Source organism: Salvelinus alpinus, chromosome 33 (genome assembly GCF_045679555.1).
Source record: "Salvelinus alpinus chromosome 33, SLU_Salpinus.1, whole genome shotgun sequence".
Classification (NCBI taxonomy): Eukaryota; Metazoa; Chordata; class Actinopteri; order Salmoniformes; family Salmonidae; genus Salvelinus; species Salvelinus alpinus.
The window spans coordinates 23,201,999-23,225,530 of record NC_092118.1 but is presented as its reverse complement, the minus strand read 5'-3'; the positions used below and the strand labels follow the sequence as shown (position 1 = coordinate 23,225,530).

The 23,532-nt window shown below is 44.4% G+C and overlaps 1 protein-coding gene across 14 annotated transcripts in view; it reads right to left on the bottom strand.

Moving 5' to 3' along the window:
• The window catches only part of plekha7b (pleckstrin homology domain containing, family A member 7b), a 173,839-nt gene that overhangs the window by 135,325 nt on the left and 14,982 nt on the right, over positions 1-23,532 (bottom strand). Inside the window, exon 1 of one of the 14 annotated variants that reach the window (XM_071380881.1) lies at positions 17,345-17,692. The exons of the other annotated variants lie outside the window; for them this stretch is intronic. Within the exon in view, the coding sequence (XP_071236982.1) occupies positions 17,345-17,433 (89 nt within the window). The 5' untranslated portion in view covers positions 17,434-17,692. Of the gene's footprint in view, positions 1-17,344; positions 17,693-23,532 lie in introns of those variants that run through there. 14 annotated transcript variants of the gene reach the window in all.

Sequence of the window (23,532 nt, the reverse complement as noted above, 5' to 3'; positions counted from 1 at the left end):
GGAGGGGGAGACGTAGTGCGTTGCTAACTGTTCCCGGGTTTTTGTTGGAACACAGAATTGTGACTGAGCGGGGAGGTAATAGATCCAACGGGATATGTCGAGTTGTTTGGGAACTCGGCTGGGGTGTTCAGAGATTGTTATTTTATGTAAACCATTTATTTTCCTTTTATATGTGAACGCAGCTGTAATCACTATCCACCTTTACCCAGAGATGACTTGCACTAAAGTTCGATTACTGTTCGATGACGATGACTAGTACCTTAATGCAATAAAACGGAAAAAGATACTATGTGCTCTAAAAAAGGAAAAAGCAGACATCGCGCTTTTACAAGAGACACACCAGATCTGAATAGCCTTTTCAAGGAGAATTATCTTCCACTCCTGGATCGAATCAAGAACGATCTCCAAACCTGGATCTCCCTCCCAATTAGCTTAGTAGGAAGAATTAATGTCATCCGTATGAACATCCTCCCTAGACTGAACTATTTATTTCAGATGCTCCCATGCTATCTCCCAGCTTCCTTTTTCAAAACAACTAACCAAAGCATCACCAAATTTATATGGGGCAATAAAAAAACCTATGATCAAGTTCTCCACTCTATCGAAAACCTGAATCTAAGGGCGGTCTTGCCCTTCCCTCCCTTCAATTGTACTACTGGTCTGCCCATATCCGCAACATGCTAACATGGATCACAAACAGACAAGAGTCAACGTGGATTCAGATAGAAGCCCAATCCTGTGGTTCATTGCCACTAAGCTCAATTATATTCATTAATAACTTTAGTGAAGTGGGCAACATAGCCAAAACCTTTGTGATTTACAGCACCCTACTAGCGTGGAGGGCCTGTAAGAAATACCTGGGCATTTCCTCCCAAATATGTTCTCACTCGCCTATAGTAGGCAACCCAGACTTGCCAAAAGCCCTGAGTGATGCCAACTTTAATCTTTGGCATACTCTAGGAATCAGGACCTTTTCAGACCTATTTCATCAGAAGACCACTACACTGAAATCCTTTCAAGAGCTCTGCAGTGAATTCAATGTGCCAAGATCCCTTTTTTTTTTTTTATATCTTCAAATTAGATATGTAATTTCCTCATTTACTTCCAAGAGGAGGTTTAGAACTCAGTTGAATGAAGTTGAAACACTTCTTGTCACAGCACAATCCATTAAAGGCAAAATATCTTATATCTATAGACTCCTTTCTGAGAAAGGAGGCTCCTCCTTTACTCCTCTGAAAATAATCTGGGAAAAGAACCTTGGTCTGACTATCAGTGATGAGTTCTGGGCGGAGGTTTGCGACAGGGTATACTGCTCCTCTACTAATGTAAAAATGAAAGAATCTAATTACAAATTTTTGTACAAATTTTATTACACTCCCTTGAGACTCCATAGAATGAAAACAGACATTTCTCCTAACTGTAAAATATGTACCTCTGAAAGTGGAACCTATATGCATGTATTTTGGATCTGGAGAGATATTGCCAGATTTTGGCAATCTATACATACTGCTGCACAGAAAATACTAGATGTACAGTTTGATATGACCCCGTGTATCTATCTTCTTAATGCCCAGCAGGACTTTGTTCTTGATCCTGACAGAGAAAATTTGCTTATGACCATTACATACTTTGCTAAGAAATGTATTCTTCTATTGTGGGCCTCTAATACCTCTCCTACATTTAAAATGTGGATTGACCAGATTGTTGACTTTCTCCCTCTTGAAAAGCTCACTTATGACCTCCGCAAGAGACAGCCCAAGTTTGATAGACTCCGGTCTCCACTACTCAACTATATTTCAAATTGGACAGAGTGATTGGGGAGATGAGCAGATGCGTGTTGGGTAAGGTGCTGTAAAATCGAATTATTTGCTCGTCAACTTTTTTTTTTTTTATAAAAAATTTTTAGATATTTTTTTTTTAAGTCTGTCACATCTGTGAATGTGGAATGTGTTTGGTTGGTTGATTGAAAAACAAGAAAACTTAATAAAACTTTAAATTGAAAAAAGAAAATGTGTGGGCAGAACTGAAAAAGCGTGTGCAAGCAAGGAGGCCTCCAAACCTGACTCAGTTACACCAGCTCTGTCAGGAGGAATGGGACAAAATTCACCCAACTTATTGTGAGAAGCTTGTGGAAGGCTACCCGAAACATTTGACCCAAATTAAACAATTTAAAGGCAATGCTACCAAATTCTAATTGAGTGTATGTAAACGTCTGACCCACTGGGAATGTGATGAAAGAAATAAAAGCTGAAATAAATCCTTCTCTCTACTATTATTCTGACATTTCACATTCTTAAAATAAAGTGGTGATCCTGACTGACCTAAAACAGGGAATTTTTACTCGGATTAAATGTCAGGAATTGTGAAAAACTGAGTTTAAATGTATTTGGCTAAGGTGTATGTAAACTTCCGACTTCAACTGTAGCTATGCCAAGATAAGGCATTGCCAAGAAAAGTCATTCTACAATGTTTACATTTTTTTTTACATTTAATGTAATACAGGTGGTGCCTTATCTCAGAGTTTACTCGCCCCCAGGCAAAGAACGTTAGAATACAAATGGCTCCACATCCCACCCAAAGATCCCGGCAGTTCCTACCAGATAGGAGGAAGGAATAATGTGCACATAGGGTTATGGATGATAAAGGCATAGTCAGCAGTTTGGAACATGAGCAGAATCTCACTGAGGTGGCTGGGGTCCTGGTGAAGTGGAGAATACGAGAGAGCGGATTAAGTATTTTACCCCATGTCCGAGACCTGGCTAGTGTTCCAAACCACTTCTCTCCAAGTTTACACTTCCTGCCTGATCTTGAAGTCGCTGTCCACCACAGACACAGGATCAAAGGACAACAGTGTCATGGCTGGAACAAGGACACAGACAGCACACAGGACAGGATGATCATATAGGAAGACATCAATTTGTTATATCTGGAGTACTTCTCCTGTCTTATCCGGTGTCCTGTGTGAATTTAAGTATGCTCTCTCTAATTCTCTCTTTCTCTCGGAGGACCTGAGCCCTAGGACCATGCCTCAGGACTACCTGGCATGATGACTCCTTGCTGTCCCCAGTCCACCTGGCCGTGCTGCTGCTCCAGTTTCAACTGTTCTGCCTGCGGCTATGGAACCCTGACCTGTTCACCGGACGTGCTACCTGTCCCAGACCTGCTGTTTTCAACTCTCTAGAGACAGCATGAGCGGTTGAGATACTCTTAATGATCGGCTATGAAAAGCCAACTGACATTTACTCCTGAGGTGCTGACTTGCTGCACCCTCGACAGCTACTGTGATTATTATTATTTGACCATGCTGGTCATTTTTGAACATTTGAACATCTTTGCCATGTTCTGTTATAATCTCCACCCGGCACAGCCAGAAGAGGACTGGCCACCCCTCATAGCCTGGTTCCTCTCTAGGTTTCTTCCTAGGTTTTGGCCTTTCTAGAGAGTTTTTCCTAGCCACCGTGCTTCTACACTTGCATCGCTTGCTGTTTGGGGTTTTAGGCTGGGTTTCTGTACAGCACTTTGAGATATCAGCTGATGTAAGAAGGGCTATATAAATACATTTGATTTGATACTGTACATTGAATGACATTCCTCTCAGGTCACAGACATCCTGTACTACTCTGTACTCAGCAACACCACCTGGCCTCATCTATCTCATCCTTCGACAACAGGAATGCTGGGAGATCTTGGGTCATCTCTCTATACAGGCCAATGTGCTGAAGTGATGTAGTAGTGATTTAATCAGATCATTTTAAGCTAACGAGACTGTGGTTGTATTCATGATGTCCGGGTAATAAGGGTTAAGTCAACCTAATAAATCAAATAAAGCTCATTAAGCTGTGGATTAATTCAATAACCTTCCTCAGCCAGAATGTTACAGCAAAATTTAAAATTAAATAAAATAACCTTGATGAATTCACTAAAAGTTGAAGTTAATTGATGTTTCACTGACAGATGACAAATGTTCTGGACTGAGATGAGAGAGGGCTATGTCCTCGTTTGTCAAAATAAACATGTCTATTATTTGCTTTTATCACCCAGATCTTTCTGAAATCATGCCATGCTCAATCAATTTTGGTTTGTAATAAAATTGTCTTATTATAGCAAACTCTGGACTCATGCTAGGAGGTAATAACAATAAATAACAAACTGTGGATCAGGGAGAACGTAGCACAATTCAATTGGCTCCTTTTAGGGGGGTGGCTGGAATAAAAGTCTTGAGTCCTGAGAACAATCCATGGCTCTTCTGAAATATGGAGGTCTGTCTGGAGCGAATGGCCAGCGGCTAAAGGAACTAGCAATCCTATTTACACTACTGACTACTCCCCCTAGCTCCACTCTCCATTTCACTCACTGCTCTGCTCACTGCTGTTCTCATGTGAAGGCTATTGGTCATCTGTGTTGCAGTACAGGATTATTACACACACACACACACACTCGCACATGCACACATACACGCAAACTTCTGCTGTTACAAGCACTCAGAGCAGTTTTGTGCACATCTCATCAGAAGAAATATGTTTCCCTCCACTTGTGAGATGAGCACCGAAGCAAAGTCAGCCGTATGTGGAGCTGGTGACTGGGAGAGGAGAGGAGTGGTGGGCATGGAGGAGGCTCTCACTCATCTCTACAGTTAACTGCATTCATCATTGAAATTCCTACACAAAAAACACTGGCAGGGCTGTCACAACATGAGCAGATTTACAGCAGGTACCATGCATCGCTAATGGAGACGGCGCTCCACTGTCCTGTCTCACAGCCCAGTACTACAGTACAGAACAGCACAGGGAGAATGTGTCTGTCTCCATGAGGCCAGGTGAGAAATACCCACCGTGCTTCAGGGGCTGGGAGGACAGGCTGGTTCTGCTCCCCATGCCTGAGAGACCCAGGCTCCTAACACAGCCTAACACAGCCTAACAGAGCCTAACACAGCCGAACAGAGCGGAGCAGCACCACGATCAGAGGTGACAGATTTTTCCAGTCAAAAGAACAATAAGTCACCCCCCCCCGCTGAGAGAACATGACAAAAGGCCTGGACTGTCTGAACGTCTGAAAAAGAGCTGAAACAGAAGTGAAAAACGCTGTTCTACATCAAACATGCAGTCTGATGTCCCACAGCGCAGTATCAGGAGACTGACAGAACGGCAGGGCATTAGAAGCAGACAAGGGGAATCAGTTGATCTGAGTAACGTTCAACAGAACAGCTTACATCTGGGAAACTACCAGCGCTTTGTTCTGTTGTTTCTCAACCCAGCAGTCAGCTACAATCCATAAACCGACACACGGCATGCACTGACCTTGACATTATCCAAATGTGTCTATCAATCTTATGACAAACAGTGTCATGTAGAACACATAATTGCATCAAAACAAATGGTTCCTACCTGCAGGCTTTCAGCATTCCCATACAGGAACAGTTATCAGTTTCCATACTGACGTTGAGCTTGATTGATTTCGGTTCTCACCAGTGCCTTTTAAATAATAATCTTCTTTCCAGGGGTCTCCAGGACCAAATGAATGGTCTTTCAATGGCTTGACTCTGTTATTCCTCTGTGTCAATGTACCGGTCTGCAATCTCAAGAGGACAGGAGGGTGACTGGCAAATCCAACACACACACACACACTCGAGCGAACACACGCTCATATACACACACACACACACACACACACACACTCGAGCGAACACACGCTCACATACACACTAAATTGCATATGTTCACATCTAGACAATCTGTCTGATCTGATCCTCTTCATCCTCTGACATCAAAAATAAATCCAACATCAGATGAACACTAATCATTACGGCTAAACGTGGGTCACGTCAACCGTGTATGGCTCGGTAACCTCTTTGCTGGACTCCAACAGTGTGAACAAAATGTTTGTTTACAACAACAAAAAAGAATGAAAGTAGAAGTCACATAACACAATTTGTTGAGCAAGATGAACTAAAAATAGTTTGTGTGGAAGCTGCTTCTTTTCAGCTTCTGTGGTTGGTCAATAAAAGTCTTCAGAGACATATGGAAGCAGTAGCTGTGTAAATTGAAAATAATCGATGTCCTCCACAGCCATGCACAATCCAATTCCACTGGCCACAGCACTGCAGCCTGCAGCAATACGGGAGAGGGGAGTCTGCTCTCTAGGTCTGTTGGAATCTCACCAGTGAAAAGCAATCACAATAGATAAAAACAGAAAGCTACAGCTACATCAAGCATATAGACTTCATCACATCACTGGGGTTATTTGCGTCTGTCACAGAGTGAATAGAGACACTCTACTCAGCTTGGCTGGGTACGGCTAGAGCAGGTCTATGATGTCTCACTGACAACACCAGTCATTCAGAGTCTCCTGTCATGGAGAGAGTGAGATGTAAAGGCAGGAGGTGCGTTGTTTAATGAGGGCACACACACAGCCCTGCACGGGCGGAGCAGGGGAGAGGAGTGGGCTGTGCTTGGCAGCCCCTCCTGTCGTTCTGTTGTTCTCCCTCCGTGGGCTGGGCCTGGGCCTGGGAGAGACAGTGATGAAGGGCACTGCACCTCTGGAACGGAGCTCCACACACCATCACACTGCTCCACACCATCACACACATCCTTCATGTCAAGAAGGGCCCGCCCGCCCACGGTGTCATTGTCGTTTCTCCACGTCGTTTAGAAAACGTTTCCTCTTGGCTCCGCTGAGTAGAAACTATTAAGGGCATAAAGCACTTGTCACCACATCTCCAAGCCTGGCCTACGGCGAGAGGGTTTGAAATATCAAAAGCGACACAAGGATCACTTTAACAGGCTAACTCTATCCACCTATACCTCAGGCTCATACAGTGGAAGGATACCAGACAAGAGGATCATGGTTTTATTCTATTGTAGGACTCGGAGTAGGGAATTAGGTTATCTGTATCTGAGCTAATCCCTCTCATTCCAATAGCATTTCATGGCCGCCATGTAAACAGACAGTGATCCTGTCCTGGGGCTGAGGGAGGGGACATAAAGAGGGATCATGTGACAATCGGATTCAGCTCCCCTCATGCTGTGGAACATGTCCAATCCCCTTACAGTATCACACACACACAGCTTTAATCCTCACACACACACACACTCGCATCCAGACACACACACAATGGCACGTATGTGCACACACACACACAGTGTCCTTACACACACACGCTCACACACGTTCATCTACAATCCATTTATGATAGTGTCAAATCTATTAGGGATCTAGGTAGTAATTATAGCATGGTAATCATTGCAGAATGTATTGACATGCTTTAAATAAATCTGTTCTCACCCTATAATACCTCAGCCCAACATAGGCTAACATTGCACTGTGCACAGGACAGGTGGAAATGTTGCTTGTTCACAACGCAGAGATAAGAGATGTCATGTGTTTATGGGTGGTGTATCAGGATAAGATATGAACGATACTCTGTTAGATAATCTACAGATGTGTTCATGAGTTCCATGGTTGCCATGCCGCCATGAGGTCGCCTAGAGAGAGAATATTGTACATAATTGTGTCATTTTTGTTTGTTTCGGTTGCATGTCCGGGATTTGACTGATCTGGGGGTTGATCACTTACGCCTCGTGGTCTTGACGCTCAGAGTTGCAGAATTGGGATGAAAAGTCTAAATTTTCTACTGTTTGGCTATCTTCTAGCTAGCTGTCTGTTTGGATTCAAATAATGAATCCCCAGCTTTACAGTTTCATCTGTAGGGAAGAATTACAACAAGCACTGCATTCTGTGTCTAGCGATGGCAGAAGAGGCTCAGGGACTGTTCTTAACCACTGCCAAGATGTGGGTGATTTTTGTGTGCTTTTCAGCAGCCATGGCATCACCCAGGTGGGTGCTACATGTTCAGCAATGAAGGACCAGTACCTACAGAGGAGCGGGCCATTTGGAGGAACTGACCGTCGGAGAAGAAGATGTGTTGCTCTGCTGAAGAGCTCCAGGCCTGTTTGGCAGACTGTATCTGTTTCTCTCTGGCTGTACCATCGATGCCCCCCCTGCTAAAGCTACACTGCCTTTCCAATCCAAACTGCCTCAACTCACAGCCTTTCATCCCAAGCCAAATAGAGATTCAATCTCCATCTCTACCATCTCATTTTAAATGTCTTGTTTGTTTCGCTTTATATGCGTATTGAGATGATTTTCTGTAATGAAAAGCGCTACACAAGTTAAATAAATTATTAAATAAATTATTATTATTACCTTCATTCCATATTCACCATGAAGTTTCATTAGATATACCATGCATTATGCATAACTTGGTCCTGTGAGGCTCAGTTGGTAGAGCATGCCGCTTGCAACGGCAGGGTTGTGGGTTCGATTTCCACAGGGGACCAGTACGAAGAAAATAAAATGAAAATGTATGCCCTCACTACTGTAAGTCGCTCTGGAATGAAGTCCTTTATGAATCATGCTGAGGCAGAAACACACACACTGGGAGAGAAACTTGACTAGTCTGCGGTAATTGTGCCACAGAGGAACGATTCCCTGAGGAAGTTTGATGGGTATGGGCCTGTGACCGAGGCAGAGGTCTTCTTCACACAACTCTGATGTAATGTTTACTGCAGCAGAGAGTTTTTTTTTTTTTTACCTCCGCGTTGGCTTGGCTGTGTGTGTATAACATCCCCTCAGAGTCCCCAGGACATAGAATGAAAACGTACACAGATTTTTATGACTGCGCATCAACATCAAGAGGAGCAATTTCTCTTCATCTTACTCCCACTATCCATCTCATTCTCTCCGCCTCTCTCTAAATCTCCTACCTCCTCATTCTATTTCTCCACCCCCCCCTCCCCCGGTGGCTGTGCAGACTGAGTCAGCTCTTTAGGGTGTTGTGTGATCACCTAGTCTACTGGGAGGCACCTCCCGGCTCATTGGGGTCTCTCCTGCAGTTCTCATTACACTGTCCCCAGACGACAGGCTAACAGAGCAGAGCCACAGAGCCACTCAGCCCCAGCTCCCACAGGGCCTTGCTCTAATACACACGTTTAACCCAACACAGCGCTCCATTACCGCTACTGAACCACACCGCTCAGTGGCACTGACACACAGGGCCCTCCACCATGGTGACACAAACAGACACAGGGCCCACAGCAGCATCAGGGACTAATAGACTTTTCTCCAGTGGTAAGAATGGCTGACTTTACTGTAATCCTGTATACAGTATTAAATATGGTATAATAGGATTAACAGTATAGATTTATGACTAAATATCTGCTTCTGACACACATTTGGTCCAAACAACTATCAAAGCACTGAAGAACGTACCACGGATGTATCAAAGACCTGTTTGTCTCTCTCAATCTGTTCCTTCAGCATTATGCCAAGCATTCACATACTGTGTGGGTACAAATTGGTTCAGTACATATCCTTAGATCTTCTCCAGCTGTGTCTTTACCATGTCCACCAAGGTCATCCTTTTACAAAGCAGTTGTATTAGAACCATAGCTCATACAAATCAATCTTCAATAGGTGTGACAGAGAAAATATAATCAATCCCTTAGAGATTTTCATGTGATGCTTTTATAAATTTGATACCAAACTAGCAAAATGACATAAAGTCAGTCAGGGTACTGTACCCAAGCCATTCCTACAAATGATCCAGCAAGTACGGGGTGAACAAAGTGAACAAAGACATTCTGGGAAGTTATACTGATAGAGAGTTATTGAATCCGGGGGCTATTTTCAGTCCTCTCTTGTAGAGGGGGTGGAGACTTAAGAGGCTTTGGAAGTCAGGCATCAGGAGTACCCAGCCATCTGCCCCATTTAGCCTGAAGTCCAGCTGGACAGTCTTGAGGAAACAGTGAGTTTCCAGATACTAGGAAAACCAACCCTTCCCAGGTATTTGTCAGCAGCACAGGGTTGATATAAATCTCCTTCTGTGGGAGTTGAAAGGTCATGCTCTTAATATTACCGTAACGGCAGTCGTAATCCTCCTCCTCGGACGAGGAGAGGCGAGACGGATCGGACCAATACGCAGAGTGGCTAGTTTCCATAGTGATTTAATAATTAACAAAAACAATATGCGATACAAAATAACTACTGTGACAGTCCTGTGTGGCGGAACACTGACACAAGAACAAACACCCACAAACACACACGTGAACCCCGGCTCCCTAAGTATGATTCTCAATCAGGGACAACGATTGACAGCTGCCTCTGATTGAGAATCATACCAGGCCGAACACAAAAATCCCAACATAGAAAATCAACCATAGACAAACCCACCCAACTCACGCCCTGACCAACTAAAATAAATACAAGACAAAGGAAAACAGGTCAGGAACGTGACAATTACAGGGAATCCACTCCCATTTCAAAGACCTCAACCTTCTGGTAGATATCACCAAGGCTATTATTGGAAATCCTTAACTCTTTATGGAAATTCAAGGAATTTCTATATCGCATGTATACAGAACAAAAATATAAACGCAACATGTTGGGCCCATTGTTTCATGAGCTGAAATAAAAGATCCCAGAAATGTTCCATACAAACAAAAAGCTTATTCCTTTCAAATGTTACATCCCTGTTAATGAGTATTTCTCATTTGCCAAGATAATCCAGGTGTGGCATATCAAGCATGATCATTACACCAGTGCACTTTGTGCTGGGGACAATAAAAGGCCACTCTAAAATGTGCAGTTTTGTTTCACAACGCCACAGATGTCTCAAGTTTTGAGGGAGCGTACAATTGGCATGCTGACTGCAGGGATGTCCACCAGAGCTCTTACCAGCAAATTTTATGTTCACTTCCATAGGGTCGGTTATGGAAATAAGGGTCGGTTATTTGGTCGATAGGCTGTTGGTCGACCTAGATTTAGATTTCTTTAGCCGAGCAGTATAAATATTGTTTTTCATGTTGCACAAGACATCTGTTTTGCGCCTGTCTCAGTGGACTAATCCATTGCGGAGGCCACGGGGACGGCACAGACCGTCACTCTAAGACGTGTGATACTGAAATTGTATATGGTTATATTCTGCAAAAGTAATGGTGCAACACTAAGAAATCTAATATTATTTTATAACAGCAGCAGCAGAGATGAGGAAACAGCCCTTGCCTTAAGACCTATTCGGACGGGATTAGTTATACTGAGGGTGGTGGTGTAATGTAATTATGTGCACAAGCACAAAACAAAATATCTGTAACATTGTCGAATGCATCAGTAAAAAATATTGTACCCATTTAATGTAACCCTTGCTGTTAATAGATTGCAAAGCAGCATACAACTGACCTAAACGTTTGAAAATTATAAATTCACTTTTGCATCCATAGCCTTAAAATGCATCTCAAGAGCACTGTTTCACATCTGAAGGCTGGAGGGCATTTAGGACGTCTACTGTGGATCGCTAAAATATCCTAATGATTACGATCACATTTTCTCAATTCAAATAATATGGCGACACTATACCAAAGATGGTTTGGTATGGTTTAGAAACTTGAGAACCAAGCTCAAGTTACCAGTGTAGCTCTGTTATTGCCTGGACGTCACCCGTAGAAAAACCCTCCAGCCTTCAGTCATAACTGTCAATTTATTGGAAATAATAAAGAATTACAGGGGGCAATTTGGGAAAAATGTATCCCGTCCAAATCGTCCTCTGGAATAACAGACATTTTGTGGTAATAATTTCATAACCAAAATTCTCTAGTAATACTAGTCCTGTGCAAATAGGGCTTAGCATAATCGTTTAAGAAAATTGAGGAGAAGGCCTCCCGAGTGACACAGCGCCCTAAGGCACTGCAAAACAGTGTTTGAGGCGCCACTACAGACCGAGGTTCAATCCCAGGCTGTGTCAGAGTCGGCGGTGACCTGGAGGTCTATAATAAATAGCCTAACTGTTAAAATGTGCCTGGCTTTATAAATCATCCATACATACAGTGCCTTTGGAATGTATTCAGACCCATTGACTTTATCCACATTTTGCTAACTTTACAGGCCCACACCTGTCTATATAAGGTCCCACAGTTGACAGTGCAAGTCAGAGCCAAACTCAAGCCATGAGGTCGAAGGAATTGTCCATAGACCTCAGAGACAGGATTGTGTCAAGGCACAGATCTGGGGAAGGGTACCAAAACATTTCTGCAGCATAGAAGATCCCCAAGAACAGTGGCCTTCATCATTCTTAAATGGAAAAAGACTCTTCCTAGAGTTGGCCGCCCAGCCAAACTGAGCAATCCGGGGAGAAGGGCCTTGGTCAGGGAGGTGACCAAGAACCAGATGGTCACTCTGACAGAGCTCCAAAGCTCCTCAGTGGAGATGGGAGAACCTTCCAGAAGGACAACCATCTCTGCAGCACTCCACCAAATCTGGCCTTTACGGTAGAATGGCCAGATGGAAGCCCCTCAGTAAAAGGCACATGACAGCCCGCTTTGAGTTTGCCAAAAGGCACCTAAAAACTCAGACCATGAGAAACAAGACTTTCTGGTCTGATCAAGATTGAACTCTTTGGCCTGAATGCCAAGCATCATGTCTGGAGGAAACCTGGAACCACCCCTACGGTGAAGCATGGTGGTGGCAGCATCATGCTGTGGGGATGTTTTTCAGCGGCAGGGACTGGGAGACTAGTCAGGATCGATGGGAAAGATGAACGGAGCAAAGTACAGAGAGATCCTTGACGAAAACCTACTCTAGAGTCCTCAGGACCTTAGACTGGGGCGAAGGTTCACCTTTCAACAGGACAACGACCCTAAGCATACAGCCAAGACAACACAGGAGTGGCTTCGGGACAAGTCTCGGAATGTCCTTGAGAGGCCCAGCCAGAGCCAGGACTTGAAGCCGATTGAACATCTCTGGAGAAACCTGAAAATAGCTGTGCACCAACTCTCCCCATCCAACCTGACAGAGCTTGAGAGGATCTGCAGAGAAGAATGGTAGAAACTCCAAATACAGGTGTGCCAAGCAAGAAGACTCAAGGCTGTAATCGCTGCCAAAGGTGCTTCAACAAAGTACTGAGTAAAGGGTCTGAATACTTATGTAAATGTGAGATTTCCGTTTTTTATTTGTAATACATTTGCAAAAAAATCTAATGACCCGTTTTTGCTTTGTCATTATGGGGTATTGTGTTGAGATTGATGAGGAATTTATTTTTAAAATCAATTTTAGAACAAGGCTGTAACGTAACAAAATGTGGAAAAAGCCAAGGGGTTTGAAAACTTTCCGAGGGCACTGTATTGCTTCTGTTGCCTGTTTGAGTGTTTGTTTAATAGCCAACTGATTCTGTGAGCACAAAGCTTTATAGAATGGCAGAATGGCAGATAAAGCAATTTCACAGATTTGGCTGTTTTTAATCTTTGCTACGCTGTAATAATGGCTTTACAATTTTTTTCCAGTTCAAACAGACTGGTAATACTTATAATTTATTTAGTGTTGTTTACACTGTTCCAAACAGGCAGAAAAATGATATTGTAATCTAACAGCACCTGTTTGTCACACATAATATGCACGTAGCGCTCGCTCCTATAGCCTGCTTTTTCTTGATCTCCTTACTGTTATTATTACAATTATTATTATGATCATCATTATAATAATAAGTAATGTCATTATCATTAGTGGTCACCGTATAGTATCCTTGTATAACCATCATCGAGCTGTAGGCATAAGAGCGCGTCCTGTCTAGTTTTAATACCGTACCTTACTGAGGCTTATATTTCAATATATAGGCTACTGTATCAATCAATCATTCATTCGTTCATGCCATCACACATTTTAGATGTAATTAAATAACAAAGGGAGCTTTGAATCATTAGCCTAAACAATAAATAAACCGCAATTCACAAATGCATGCAACTGTTTTTAGTCTGCAGTAATAAAGGCTTTATTTTTTATTTTTTCTCTCGTCAGAACAGACTCTGGTAGACTTAGTTATTTAGTGTTGTTTACACGGTTCCAAATGGTCCAAACAAAATTGTATATTGTAATCTTGAGGTGAAAGAAACACACGCCTATTTAGTCGAGGTGCTGGCAAGCGGAGTGGAACACTTGAAAAATTAAAGGAGAGCCGCACACTCTAGGAGCTCAGATGCAATAATTTAATAACCTAACATCCAACGTTTCGACAGACAAGCCGTCTTCATCAGGGTATAAATATTGTAATCTAACAGCAACTGTTTAGCAAACATAATACTCACGCAACCTTTGCTCCTATACCTTCCCTTTTCTTGATCTCCAGTGGTTTCCACAACTAAGTCAAATGTCTTCCACAGATCTGACTTCCTCTTTCCCTCCTGAGCAACCAGTAAACATTCGCCCAATTTGAGTTTCTTTTTCACGTCCTCCACATCCATTTTGCTGTCGACATTACTGTGTTCGGAGTTTGTTATAACCAATTTATTGATGTGATTATGATAGGCTATAGGTCAGGCCCTATTGGCCACTTGCATGCGATGCTTACATGTTTCATGTAAAGGGAGCAAGGGTTGAGGGAATAGGGAATGTTTTTCCTGAACAAATTAGGGATTTCAGTAACAGAACTTTCCAGAAAGAAAGTAAATGGCTGAAATTATGTTGCAGCTTCAACATGGACAGCGCAAAAAACACTTGCTGTGCTATGGTGCCTTTTCGCTGCAGTAAGGAGGAGAGAGAGACAACGTGCACCAGTCACACAGGCACTCACTGTCTTTTTTTTAACAGTGTGACCATTGGGCTCTTTCTTTAGTCATTTGTGTGTCTTAATTATTTAATCAAACAGTGTGCTTAAAGCATCAGACAAGCTCAGTGCATACAGTATGTAGCTGGTTTTATTCAAACACATAGGGTGTGTGTCTATATATGGAAAATAAGTTCAAACACTTTGGCCATTCAATTGGTCGAAAGAACGGGGACAGCCCTACTCCACCATAAGCCGCCTCCAACGTCTTTTAGAGATTTTGGCAGTACGTCCAACTGGCCTCACAACCACATGTAAGCACACTAGCCCAGGACCTCCACATCCGGTTTCTTCACCTGCGGGATCGTCTGATTCCAGCCACCCGGACAGCTGATGAAACTGTGGGTTTGCACAACCGAAGAATTTCTGCACAAACTGTCAGAAACCGTCTCAGGGAAGCTCATCTGCATGTTCGTCGTCCTCACCAGGGTCTTGACCTGACTGCAGTTGCGTAACCGACTTCAATGGGTAAATGCTCACCTTCGATAGCCACTGGCAAGCTGGAAAAGTTTCCCGGTTTCAACTGTATCGTGCAGTTGGCAGACAGTGTGTATGGTGTTGTGGGGGCGAGCGGTTTGCTGATGTCAACGTTGTCAACAGAGTGCCCCATGGGGGCAATGGGGTTATGGTATGGACAGGCATAAATATGGACAACGAACACAATTACATTTTATCGATGACAATTTGAATGCACAGAGATACCGTGACGAGATCCTGAGGCCCATTGTGTCCCATTCATCCGCCGCCATCACCTCATGTTTCAGCATGATAATGCACAGACCCATGTTGCAAGGACCTGTACACAATTCCTGGAAGCTGAAAATGTCCCAGTTTTTCCATGGCCTGGATACTCACCATACATGTCACCCATTGAGCATGTTTGGGATGCTCTGGATCGACATGTACGGCAGCGTATATTCCAGTTCCTGCCAATATCCAGCAACTTCGCACAGCCATTGAAGAGGAGTGGGACAACATTCCACAGGCCACAATCAACAGCCTGATCAACACTATGTGAAGGAGATGTGTCGCGCTGCATGAGGCAAATAGTGGTCACACCAGATACGGACTAATCCACGCCCCTACCTTGTTTTTTAAGGCATCTGTGACCAACAGATGCATATCTGTATTCCCAGTCATGTGAAATCCATAGATTAGGCCCTAATGAATTTATTTAAATTGACTGATTTCCTGATATGAACTGTAACTCATATTTTTGTTCAGTGTATGAAACTATGTGAGTAACAACAGGCTCTACTTTCCTCTATTGAATATATTGTCCTAGCCTGCTTCAATGTTATTTCTCAAATGTTTCATAGTCAACCGGGTAGCGGGCGCTAGCCAAACCCTCCAGCTAAGAAAGACACGACCTCCATACGTTCAGAGCATACAGATGAAGAGTGTTGCGCCATGTCGCCCTATGGCCAAGTGGCAGACTGGCTGAGCTAGGCTGTGATGTGCTGATCTGATTTGGGCTGGGCTAAGATATGTTGGACTGAGCTAGGCTCCTTTGAGCTAGTTTCGGCCAGGTTGGATTGGGTCGAGCCGAGCCAAGCTAGGCTGGGATGAACTGGTTTGGGCTAGTTTGGTCTGACTTCCACTCCCAGTCCCCTGCATCCAATGGGTCACAATATGTGGTCTGAAGCTGTCACACACTTCTTATGAGCAGGGGCACTTTGTGGCTGAGAGCTCAGCAGGGAGTAATGATAAATAGATCAAACAACCTTACTGCTGTGCTTGACACTGAGACTCTGATAGAATGATAACAAGCAGGAAGTCATAGACTCCTATGAAAGGGAACGGTAATGACAGAGTACAATCATGCCATGAGCTAAACACTAGCAATACTTCATTGATATAAATATGAATGTAAACCTCAACGATTCAATCTGTGTTTAAGTATGTTCACACCAGTGAGGTAGAGAAAACAGTATTACTTCCTCAATCAATGAAGTATGGAGAAAACCATTTCAACAAATAGTGAAATAAATAGCCCATCATCACTGAATTGAGCAACTGAGATATGGGACAGATGTATAAATTGTCTAGCTGGGTCCTGAGAGCGGTGTGAGGAGTGACCCCACACAAACAACACATTCCAAACAGGGGTGTTACTGTCTGCCTGACCACAAGAACAAGGAGTAGGCTAGTCAGTGTCTCTGGACAACATGACTGAGCTTTCCAACAACCATCTGTGTGTCCTCAACCTGCCTAAACACACACAACTATACTGACCACACAGAAACAAGTGAACGTGAAACAGTTCAACAACACAGTAGTCAATATTAATGACAACATGCACTAAAGCACCATAATGGTTATTTCGCTTCCCTTTCTTCCGTTTTCCTTGGGGCAAGAGACAGCATTGCAGAGCTAAAAGGCTTGGTTAAATGCAGGTTTCCTCTGTACACCAGTCCACAGTGTTGGTTTCTGATCATTTAGATTCAGCCTGAGACATCGTAGGTAGGCAATAGCCAGATGTCTGCTCCGCACTAACACATGATAAACAAGTCAAAACTTCCCTGCCAGGGAGCATACCCAGACACTTTACGGTAGGCAAAGCAGTGAGTCTGCAGCAGCTGTTAGCAACCTCTAGCACATCAAAATGAGCATAGCCAGGTAGCCATAAAGAAGGCTACGGTACATCTGTGCTAGTTCTGCTATAGGAGTCCTCCAGGAGGGGACGTCAGCCATACAGACCTGCTATGAGTCCCATGGTAGAAGGGGTTCCTGGCCCTGGGTTGAGGGGTGTGTGAGGAAGAGGAGGAGTAGCCCGGCTCCCTCCACATGTTAGCTGCAGGACAGGACAGGACAGCTCTCTGCTCTGTGTTGTACTCCACTCAGTTGTGATGCTGCCGACTGTTGACGTTGTCTCAGGAACGCATTTAAACACTGCTTCCCGCTTCTTCTCCTGGGCTGTCCCACTCAGACGGAGACACAGGGGGTGGGGCTACTGCAGCACGCCCACATCTGACATGATGAGACCCTCCCCAAAACAGCCACAGCTCTGGGGTGGGATGGGAGGGCCGAGGGGCCCAGTCCACCCCAGAGCAGCAACACAGCAGGACTAAGGAGGACCAGAGGGAGACCAGAGTGGAGCCTCGGCCATGGAGCAGTAGTAGTAGCAGCCTGGGATTGCCAGAGCTCCCCTCCCTCTCCTCTCCTCTGCTATGTGCATTCCACAGTGGAGCAGTGACGTCAGAGCCCTTTCCTTTCCTGTGTTGGGCTGGATGCCCCCCGCTCTCTGCTCCTGCACTCATGCATGCACCCCTGTCACACTGGCAGCATGTGCAGGGGAAGGGAGGGGAGAGCCAAAGGGGGAGAGACGGGGGAATATTAGGAATAAAAGAGAGAGAGAAGAGAAAGAGAGAGAGAGAGAGGAATGGAGAGTAGTAACATGAAGGAGGGAGTAGGGAAAGATGTGGAAATGGGAAGTGAGGGAGGGAGAGCGAGAGAGAGAGCGAGAGGGAAAGAGAGAGCGTCCGTGCCCTGAGAAATAACAGCGGAGCATTGGCAATGCGCCAGCAGCCTAAGAGACTGATTACTAGCCCTGCTGAAAATGGCTCCTATCAGCTAATGAAGGGGGGGGGGGGGGGGGGGGGCACAGGTTAAGGATGACTCCGGCAGCAGGAAAAAAGATCCTCCAGAGGAGAACTCATTTTCCCAGCACCATCCTTATCCCTCATTCATCCCTTCTACCTCAGCCCCCTTCTCATCCCTGACCCCTGGTCTGTTCCACATCTACTGTAGCACTGCCCTCATCACCCCCAGCCTCATCCACTGCTGCCCTGCTCATCCATCCACACAGACAGACTCTGTACCCCAGTCTCGTAGCATCTACCTCCCATGAGTCACTTGTACTCACATTCCAAACAAGGGCCTCTTTAGCATTGTAGATTTTACACCAGTCTGGCAGATTCTCCAGTCTAACCGCACCAATTATGTCATTTGGAATAATGCATAATACCGCATTCGGCATAGCGGGACAAGAAAGCAAGAAAGGCGGTGACAGCAAAAGCAAGCCAGCATGAGGGTATGAATTGCTATGGTGATTTCAGTAAACAAACTGTGAAAATTAGCATCCGGTAGAAAACAACGCAGACGGCAAAAGTTTAAATATTTTAACTCTGGCAGCAAGTCCCGTCTACCGTAGAGGCTGACGGCATTTACAGTCATGCTCTCATTGAAAACAATGATATCCGGTTTGCCGTCTACCTCGTACCATCTAAATGCAGCATTAGCCTGACCCTGCTCTGCTTCCCAGGAAGCACAAATACACAAAAACCAGAGACTAAAATGGAATTGCCAGGGACCTTACGATACGATATTATCATGATACTTAGGTGCCGATGCAATATGTATTGCGATTTTCACGATTGTATATGTATTGCGATTCGATACTGTGATTTTATTGCGATTTGATGTTCCAAACATATTGCTCACTATACACTCCGTGGCCAGTTGATTAGGTACACCACCTCGTTCATGAAAATGGTTCCCTCCTACAGACAGTGAGTCACGTGGCTTGCTATATAAAGCAGGCAGACAGGCATCGAGGCATTCACAGTTACTGTTCGATTGAACTTCAGAATGGGCAAAATGACTGACCTAAACTTAGGAACGCACAACTCGTTGGTCCTTGTCACAGACAGGCTATTAATTCAGCAGACGACCACATTGGGTTCCACTCCTATCAGATAGAAACAAGAAGAAGCGTCGCGAGTGGGCACGAGATCACCAACACTGGACAATTAAAGAGTGGAAAAACATTTCCTTGTCAGACGAATCCCGGTTCCTGCTGCGTCATGCTGATGGCTGAGTCAGGAATCTGCGTAAGCAGCACCAGTCCATGGCCTCATCCTGCCTGGTGTCAACAGTACAGGCTGGTGGCGGTGATGTAATGGTGTGGGGAATGTTTTCCTGGCACACGTTAGGTCCCTTCATACCAATGGTTCTATGCCCCGAAGAATGCAGGCTGTTCTGGAGGCAAAGGGGGGGTCGGACCCGGTAGTAGATGGGTGTACCGAATATACTGGCCACTTGGTGTACGTCACTGCAGAGACAAAATTAGTTTTGATCAGACAGGGAAATAAAAGTGCTGAAAACATGTTGGCTCACTATTTAAAAATAAGACGGAGAACAAGTTATAGGGCGAAAAATACAGGAGTTTTTCTTTTTTTACATCGATACTTGGGAGTCAAATAATATCGTCCAAAAATAATATTGTGATATGTAACTGTATGGATTTTTTTGCCCATCACTAGTCCATTGATGTGCTTCATGCTCTCTCAATGTCAGATCTAAACAACTAGGAGTTAGTGAAGCTATCAAAGCCACCCAGGAGACAAATGATGTACACTGCCTGTCTCTCTTCGGCCACATATTACTTATGCACTTTTATCTGAGCTGAAGCTGGTGGGCATTCATCATCAGACCTCCTCATCCTCTCATAATTTTGTAGGAACCGAGGGTGAACCTGCAATGAAATGCAGGGGTTTTGAAGGGCATTTCATAGTGAGTGCCTCAAGAGAGAATAGAGCATCTACTTCAGCCCCCTGTCCACCGTTCCCCTCTGCTTCTACTTACCATAATCACCCTGGCTTCCTTAAATGGCTTCTTCAACCTCCTACACACATATTTTCACACATTCCTTATCCAGGGAGTGCTGATAGCTCACACTTCCTGGTAGACACAGACACACTTCTTCAACCACTTCTGTTGAAGACTTTCCACCCTGATACTCTCTGATATCAGGCTAGCCTCCTGGAAGATGAGCTTCAAATCAATTCAACAGTGTGGGGTTGTCACGCCAGAGCAAGGTACAAAACAAATTGAATGGTGAAACCCTGAATCTGGGTACTGGGAAAATGAAACCTTGCATAAAGTAAGCCACAAATCTATGAGCGCTATCTATTATTTATTTCCATGTGTGTCCATATCAAATATTCTACTCAGCATCTTGAGAGCGATGTTGGGATAATATCAAACAGGAACAAGCACCATGTATGGGTATTGATAGTGATACCACTGTCTGGGGACAAAACCACAGCATTACAAACAGGAAAACACCATCAATAAAACCATGGCCACATCCACAAATATGACACCCAATATATGACTACTACTGGCCGGCTTTGATAGGCCACGTAGTACATAGGTCATTAATTAACTCGGAGTAAGATATAGAACCACAACATCACATAGTTTATTGAACCTCGCTGCTGTTAGTGAGTCTAAATTAGGTATATGCACAGGCTGAGCTAATCCTACATGAATACAGAGCCTTTCATACAGTATAAGGTTGCAAAGGTTCCTCTTTCACATAGCTATAAATAATATCTTACCTTTGCCTTTCACACCAGCCACAAGCTATGAATTCCTCCTGTTGGTCTGTGGTCGGTTGGCTAGTCTTTCCCTCCACAATCCTCAGTATGTCACAGCATTGCATTAGTTCAGAATGTGAAGAGCAGTATTGTAACCAACTGACTAGATATCCCCCTTTCCCTTTCCTTCCCTAACTCTGGAGGACACTCTGTTTTCCTCTGTCCTTTACTATCCTTTCAGCACTCCTTCTTTCCCAGGGTGTGACCAGCGAGCCTGCAGTGTCTGCAGTGAGCAGCCTGCAGCCCCACAGACAGAGACAGGGTTGGGCTGCTTGTCTCAGGAATGTGCCTGGATGAATCTGGACTCCCAGCACCTCACACTCCAACTAGGCCAAAAATATCCTGGACTGTCCTGGGAGTGTTCTGTCCTCAGAGTCCACCGATGGAGAAAACAATCATCACAGATCAGGATGTAACACACACACAGAGCTCTGTTCCTTCCCAGTGAGTTCCCCTGTACCTGTGTTGAGTGTGGAGGCAGAGGGCTAGGTGAGAGGGTGACTGGGGAGAAAGCAGAGTGCAGCATCAGACAGGGGTATTTGTGCTGTTTCAGCCACTCGCTGTTCTGCCCCCACTGTCACCCTGGGCAACTCCGTCAGCACCTATGCTGCTCCTCCTCTCTGGGACACAACTATAGAGAGACGATAAAGAGACAGAGAATTTCCCACCACTCAGTGGAGAGAAAAATGATGAGGAAAGAGGAAGGGTACCGTCTAGCCCACCAGGTAAAGCAGTCTGTTCGTCTCGGCTCTAAAGAGCATTAGTCTCTCAGGTTACAGCAGCCATGCAGTCGTCTTCACAGACAGACAGTGTCTCGTCAAATCAGCTGTAAGTGATAACCTTGCTCTCCGGATGCAACCGGAACCTTCTGGTCTGGGGCCCGTCTCTTCTTCAAGACAGGGGCGAGACAGACAGACATATACGACTAGATGAGGCTAAAAGGTTTGGTTAAGCTCTTAGGGCACACTGGTTAAATAGGACAGACCCCTTAGGGTTGAACCAGTATCCCCTGTAATCTGGGTAAGAGACAGATCACTGTTGACTGCTAATGAATGCCTTTCCACAGTAACAAGGCCCCAGCATCTCCAATCAATGCCCATATCAAACCCAATTACACATTGAGGTTGAAATTAAAGGCCCTCTATTGGGTGACTGGTGCCATCTGTCCTGTTAGCCCACAAGTTATGACACCATTACAGAGAGAAAGGAGCAGAGACAGGACATTGTAAGGATGAGGCTAGATATAACCTCTTAATTGAATAGCTATTTAATTAGGCCATGACGTTGTCCTGGGGCATGTTCAGTGAGGGAACGAACATTACCCAAAAATTACCCATTTACTTTTGAGTATGGAATGGCTGACTAGAGATATCACCTTGATAAAATGTGAGAAAAGAGCAGTGAACAGAAATACGTTATGAAATTAACATGTTCCAATACTGATCTATGTAAATGACAGTTCATTTGTGAAGGCTGGTTGCCAGGGACGACTGACCTCAGTTGAGATGTGGTGTGAGAGGTGAGGTGAAAGTCAAGAGTGGTTGAAGAAGATTCAACAGCAATACCTAGTGGTTGATCTGAGAACAACCATAGTTCAACCATAGTTCAACCTATCTGACCGTGTTCCACATCACACATGCATGAACCCACGAACGAACGCACACACACACACACCACAGACACACACACACACACACACTCCAGTGACCAGAGGATGATTCATTCAGACAGAGATGACTTCTCTCACTCTACAGATATTTCACCAGTCTTTAATGTCCTGAGGCACTGCCATGCCCAAAGCCCTGGGCTATTTGTCCTCTGATCACTCATGCCTCAGTGAATTAAGGAGACAGAGTTATAACTGGGGGCTACAGTCGGGCAGCTAAAGACAACTAACCACTCCCCAGCCATAATTAGACACATAAATAGTAGAAATCAATAGAGCCATTACTGTTTGATGTGCCACAACAGCCTGGGACGGGACGGCCGCCAATGTGTTACTTTAGTCAGCCATGTGTGTCTACCGTGTCTACCATCTCTACTCAGTGGCATTAATCTCCCTCTACACTTCTCACAACAGCCACAGGATTACTGTATGGACACTCCTGTCACAAACTCATATGGCATCTGTAAAACTAACACTAACAATAATAGCTGTAGAAACCACAGAATACTTTTTAAAACAACTTGCCTATTTCTCTCTACTCAAGATAGAGGATAAACAAGAGGATAATATACAGTAGACCTAATGCAGCTAGCAGAAAGCACAGCCAACCCACTTTACAGTCGATGGGGGGAGAATCCACTCCATCATGAATAAACAATTTGTTTTGCATCTTTGCACAATGGACCAAATTAAATTGCATCGGGCTGAGTCCTCACACTCCCATGTGGTCGATGTGTTCAATAACTGCTGCAGTAAATGAAATTGCTCCAGATCTGCTTTCAGTGGCATACAGCAGATAGAGCTTTCCAATTGAGGTTTTCACACTCAATAATCTGTTA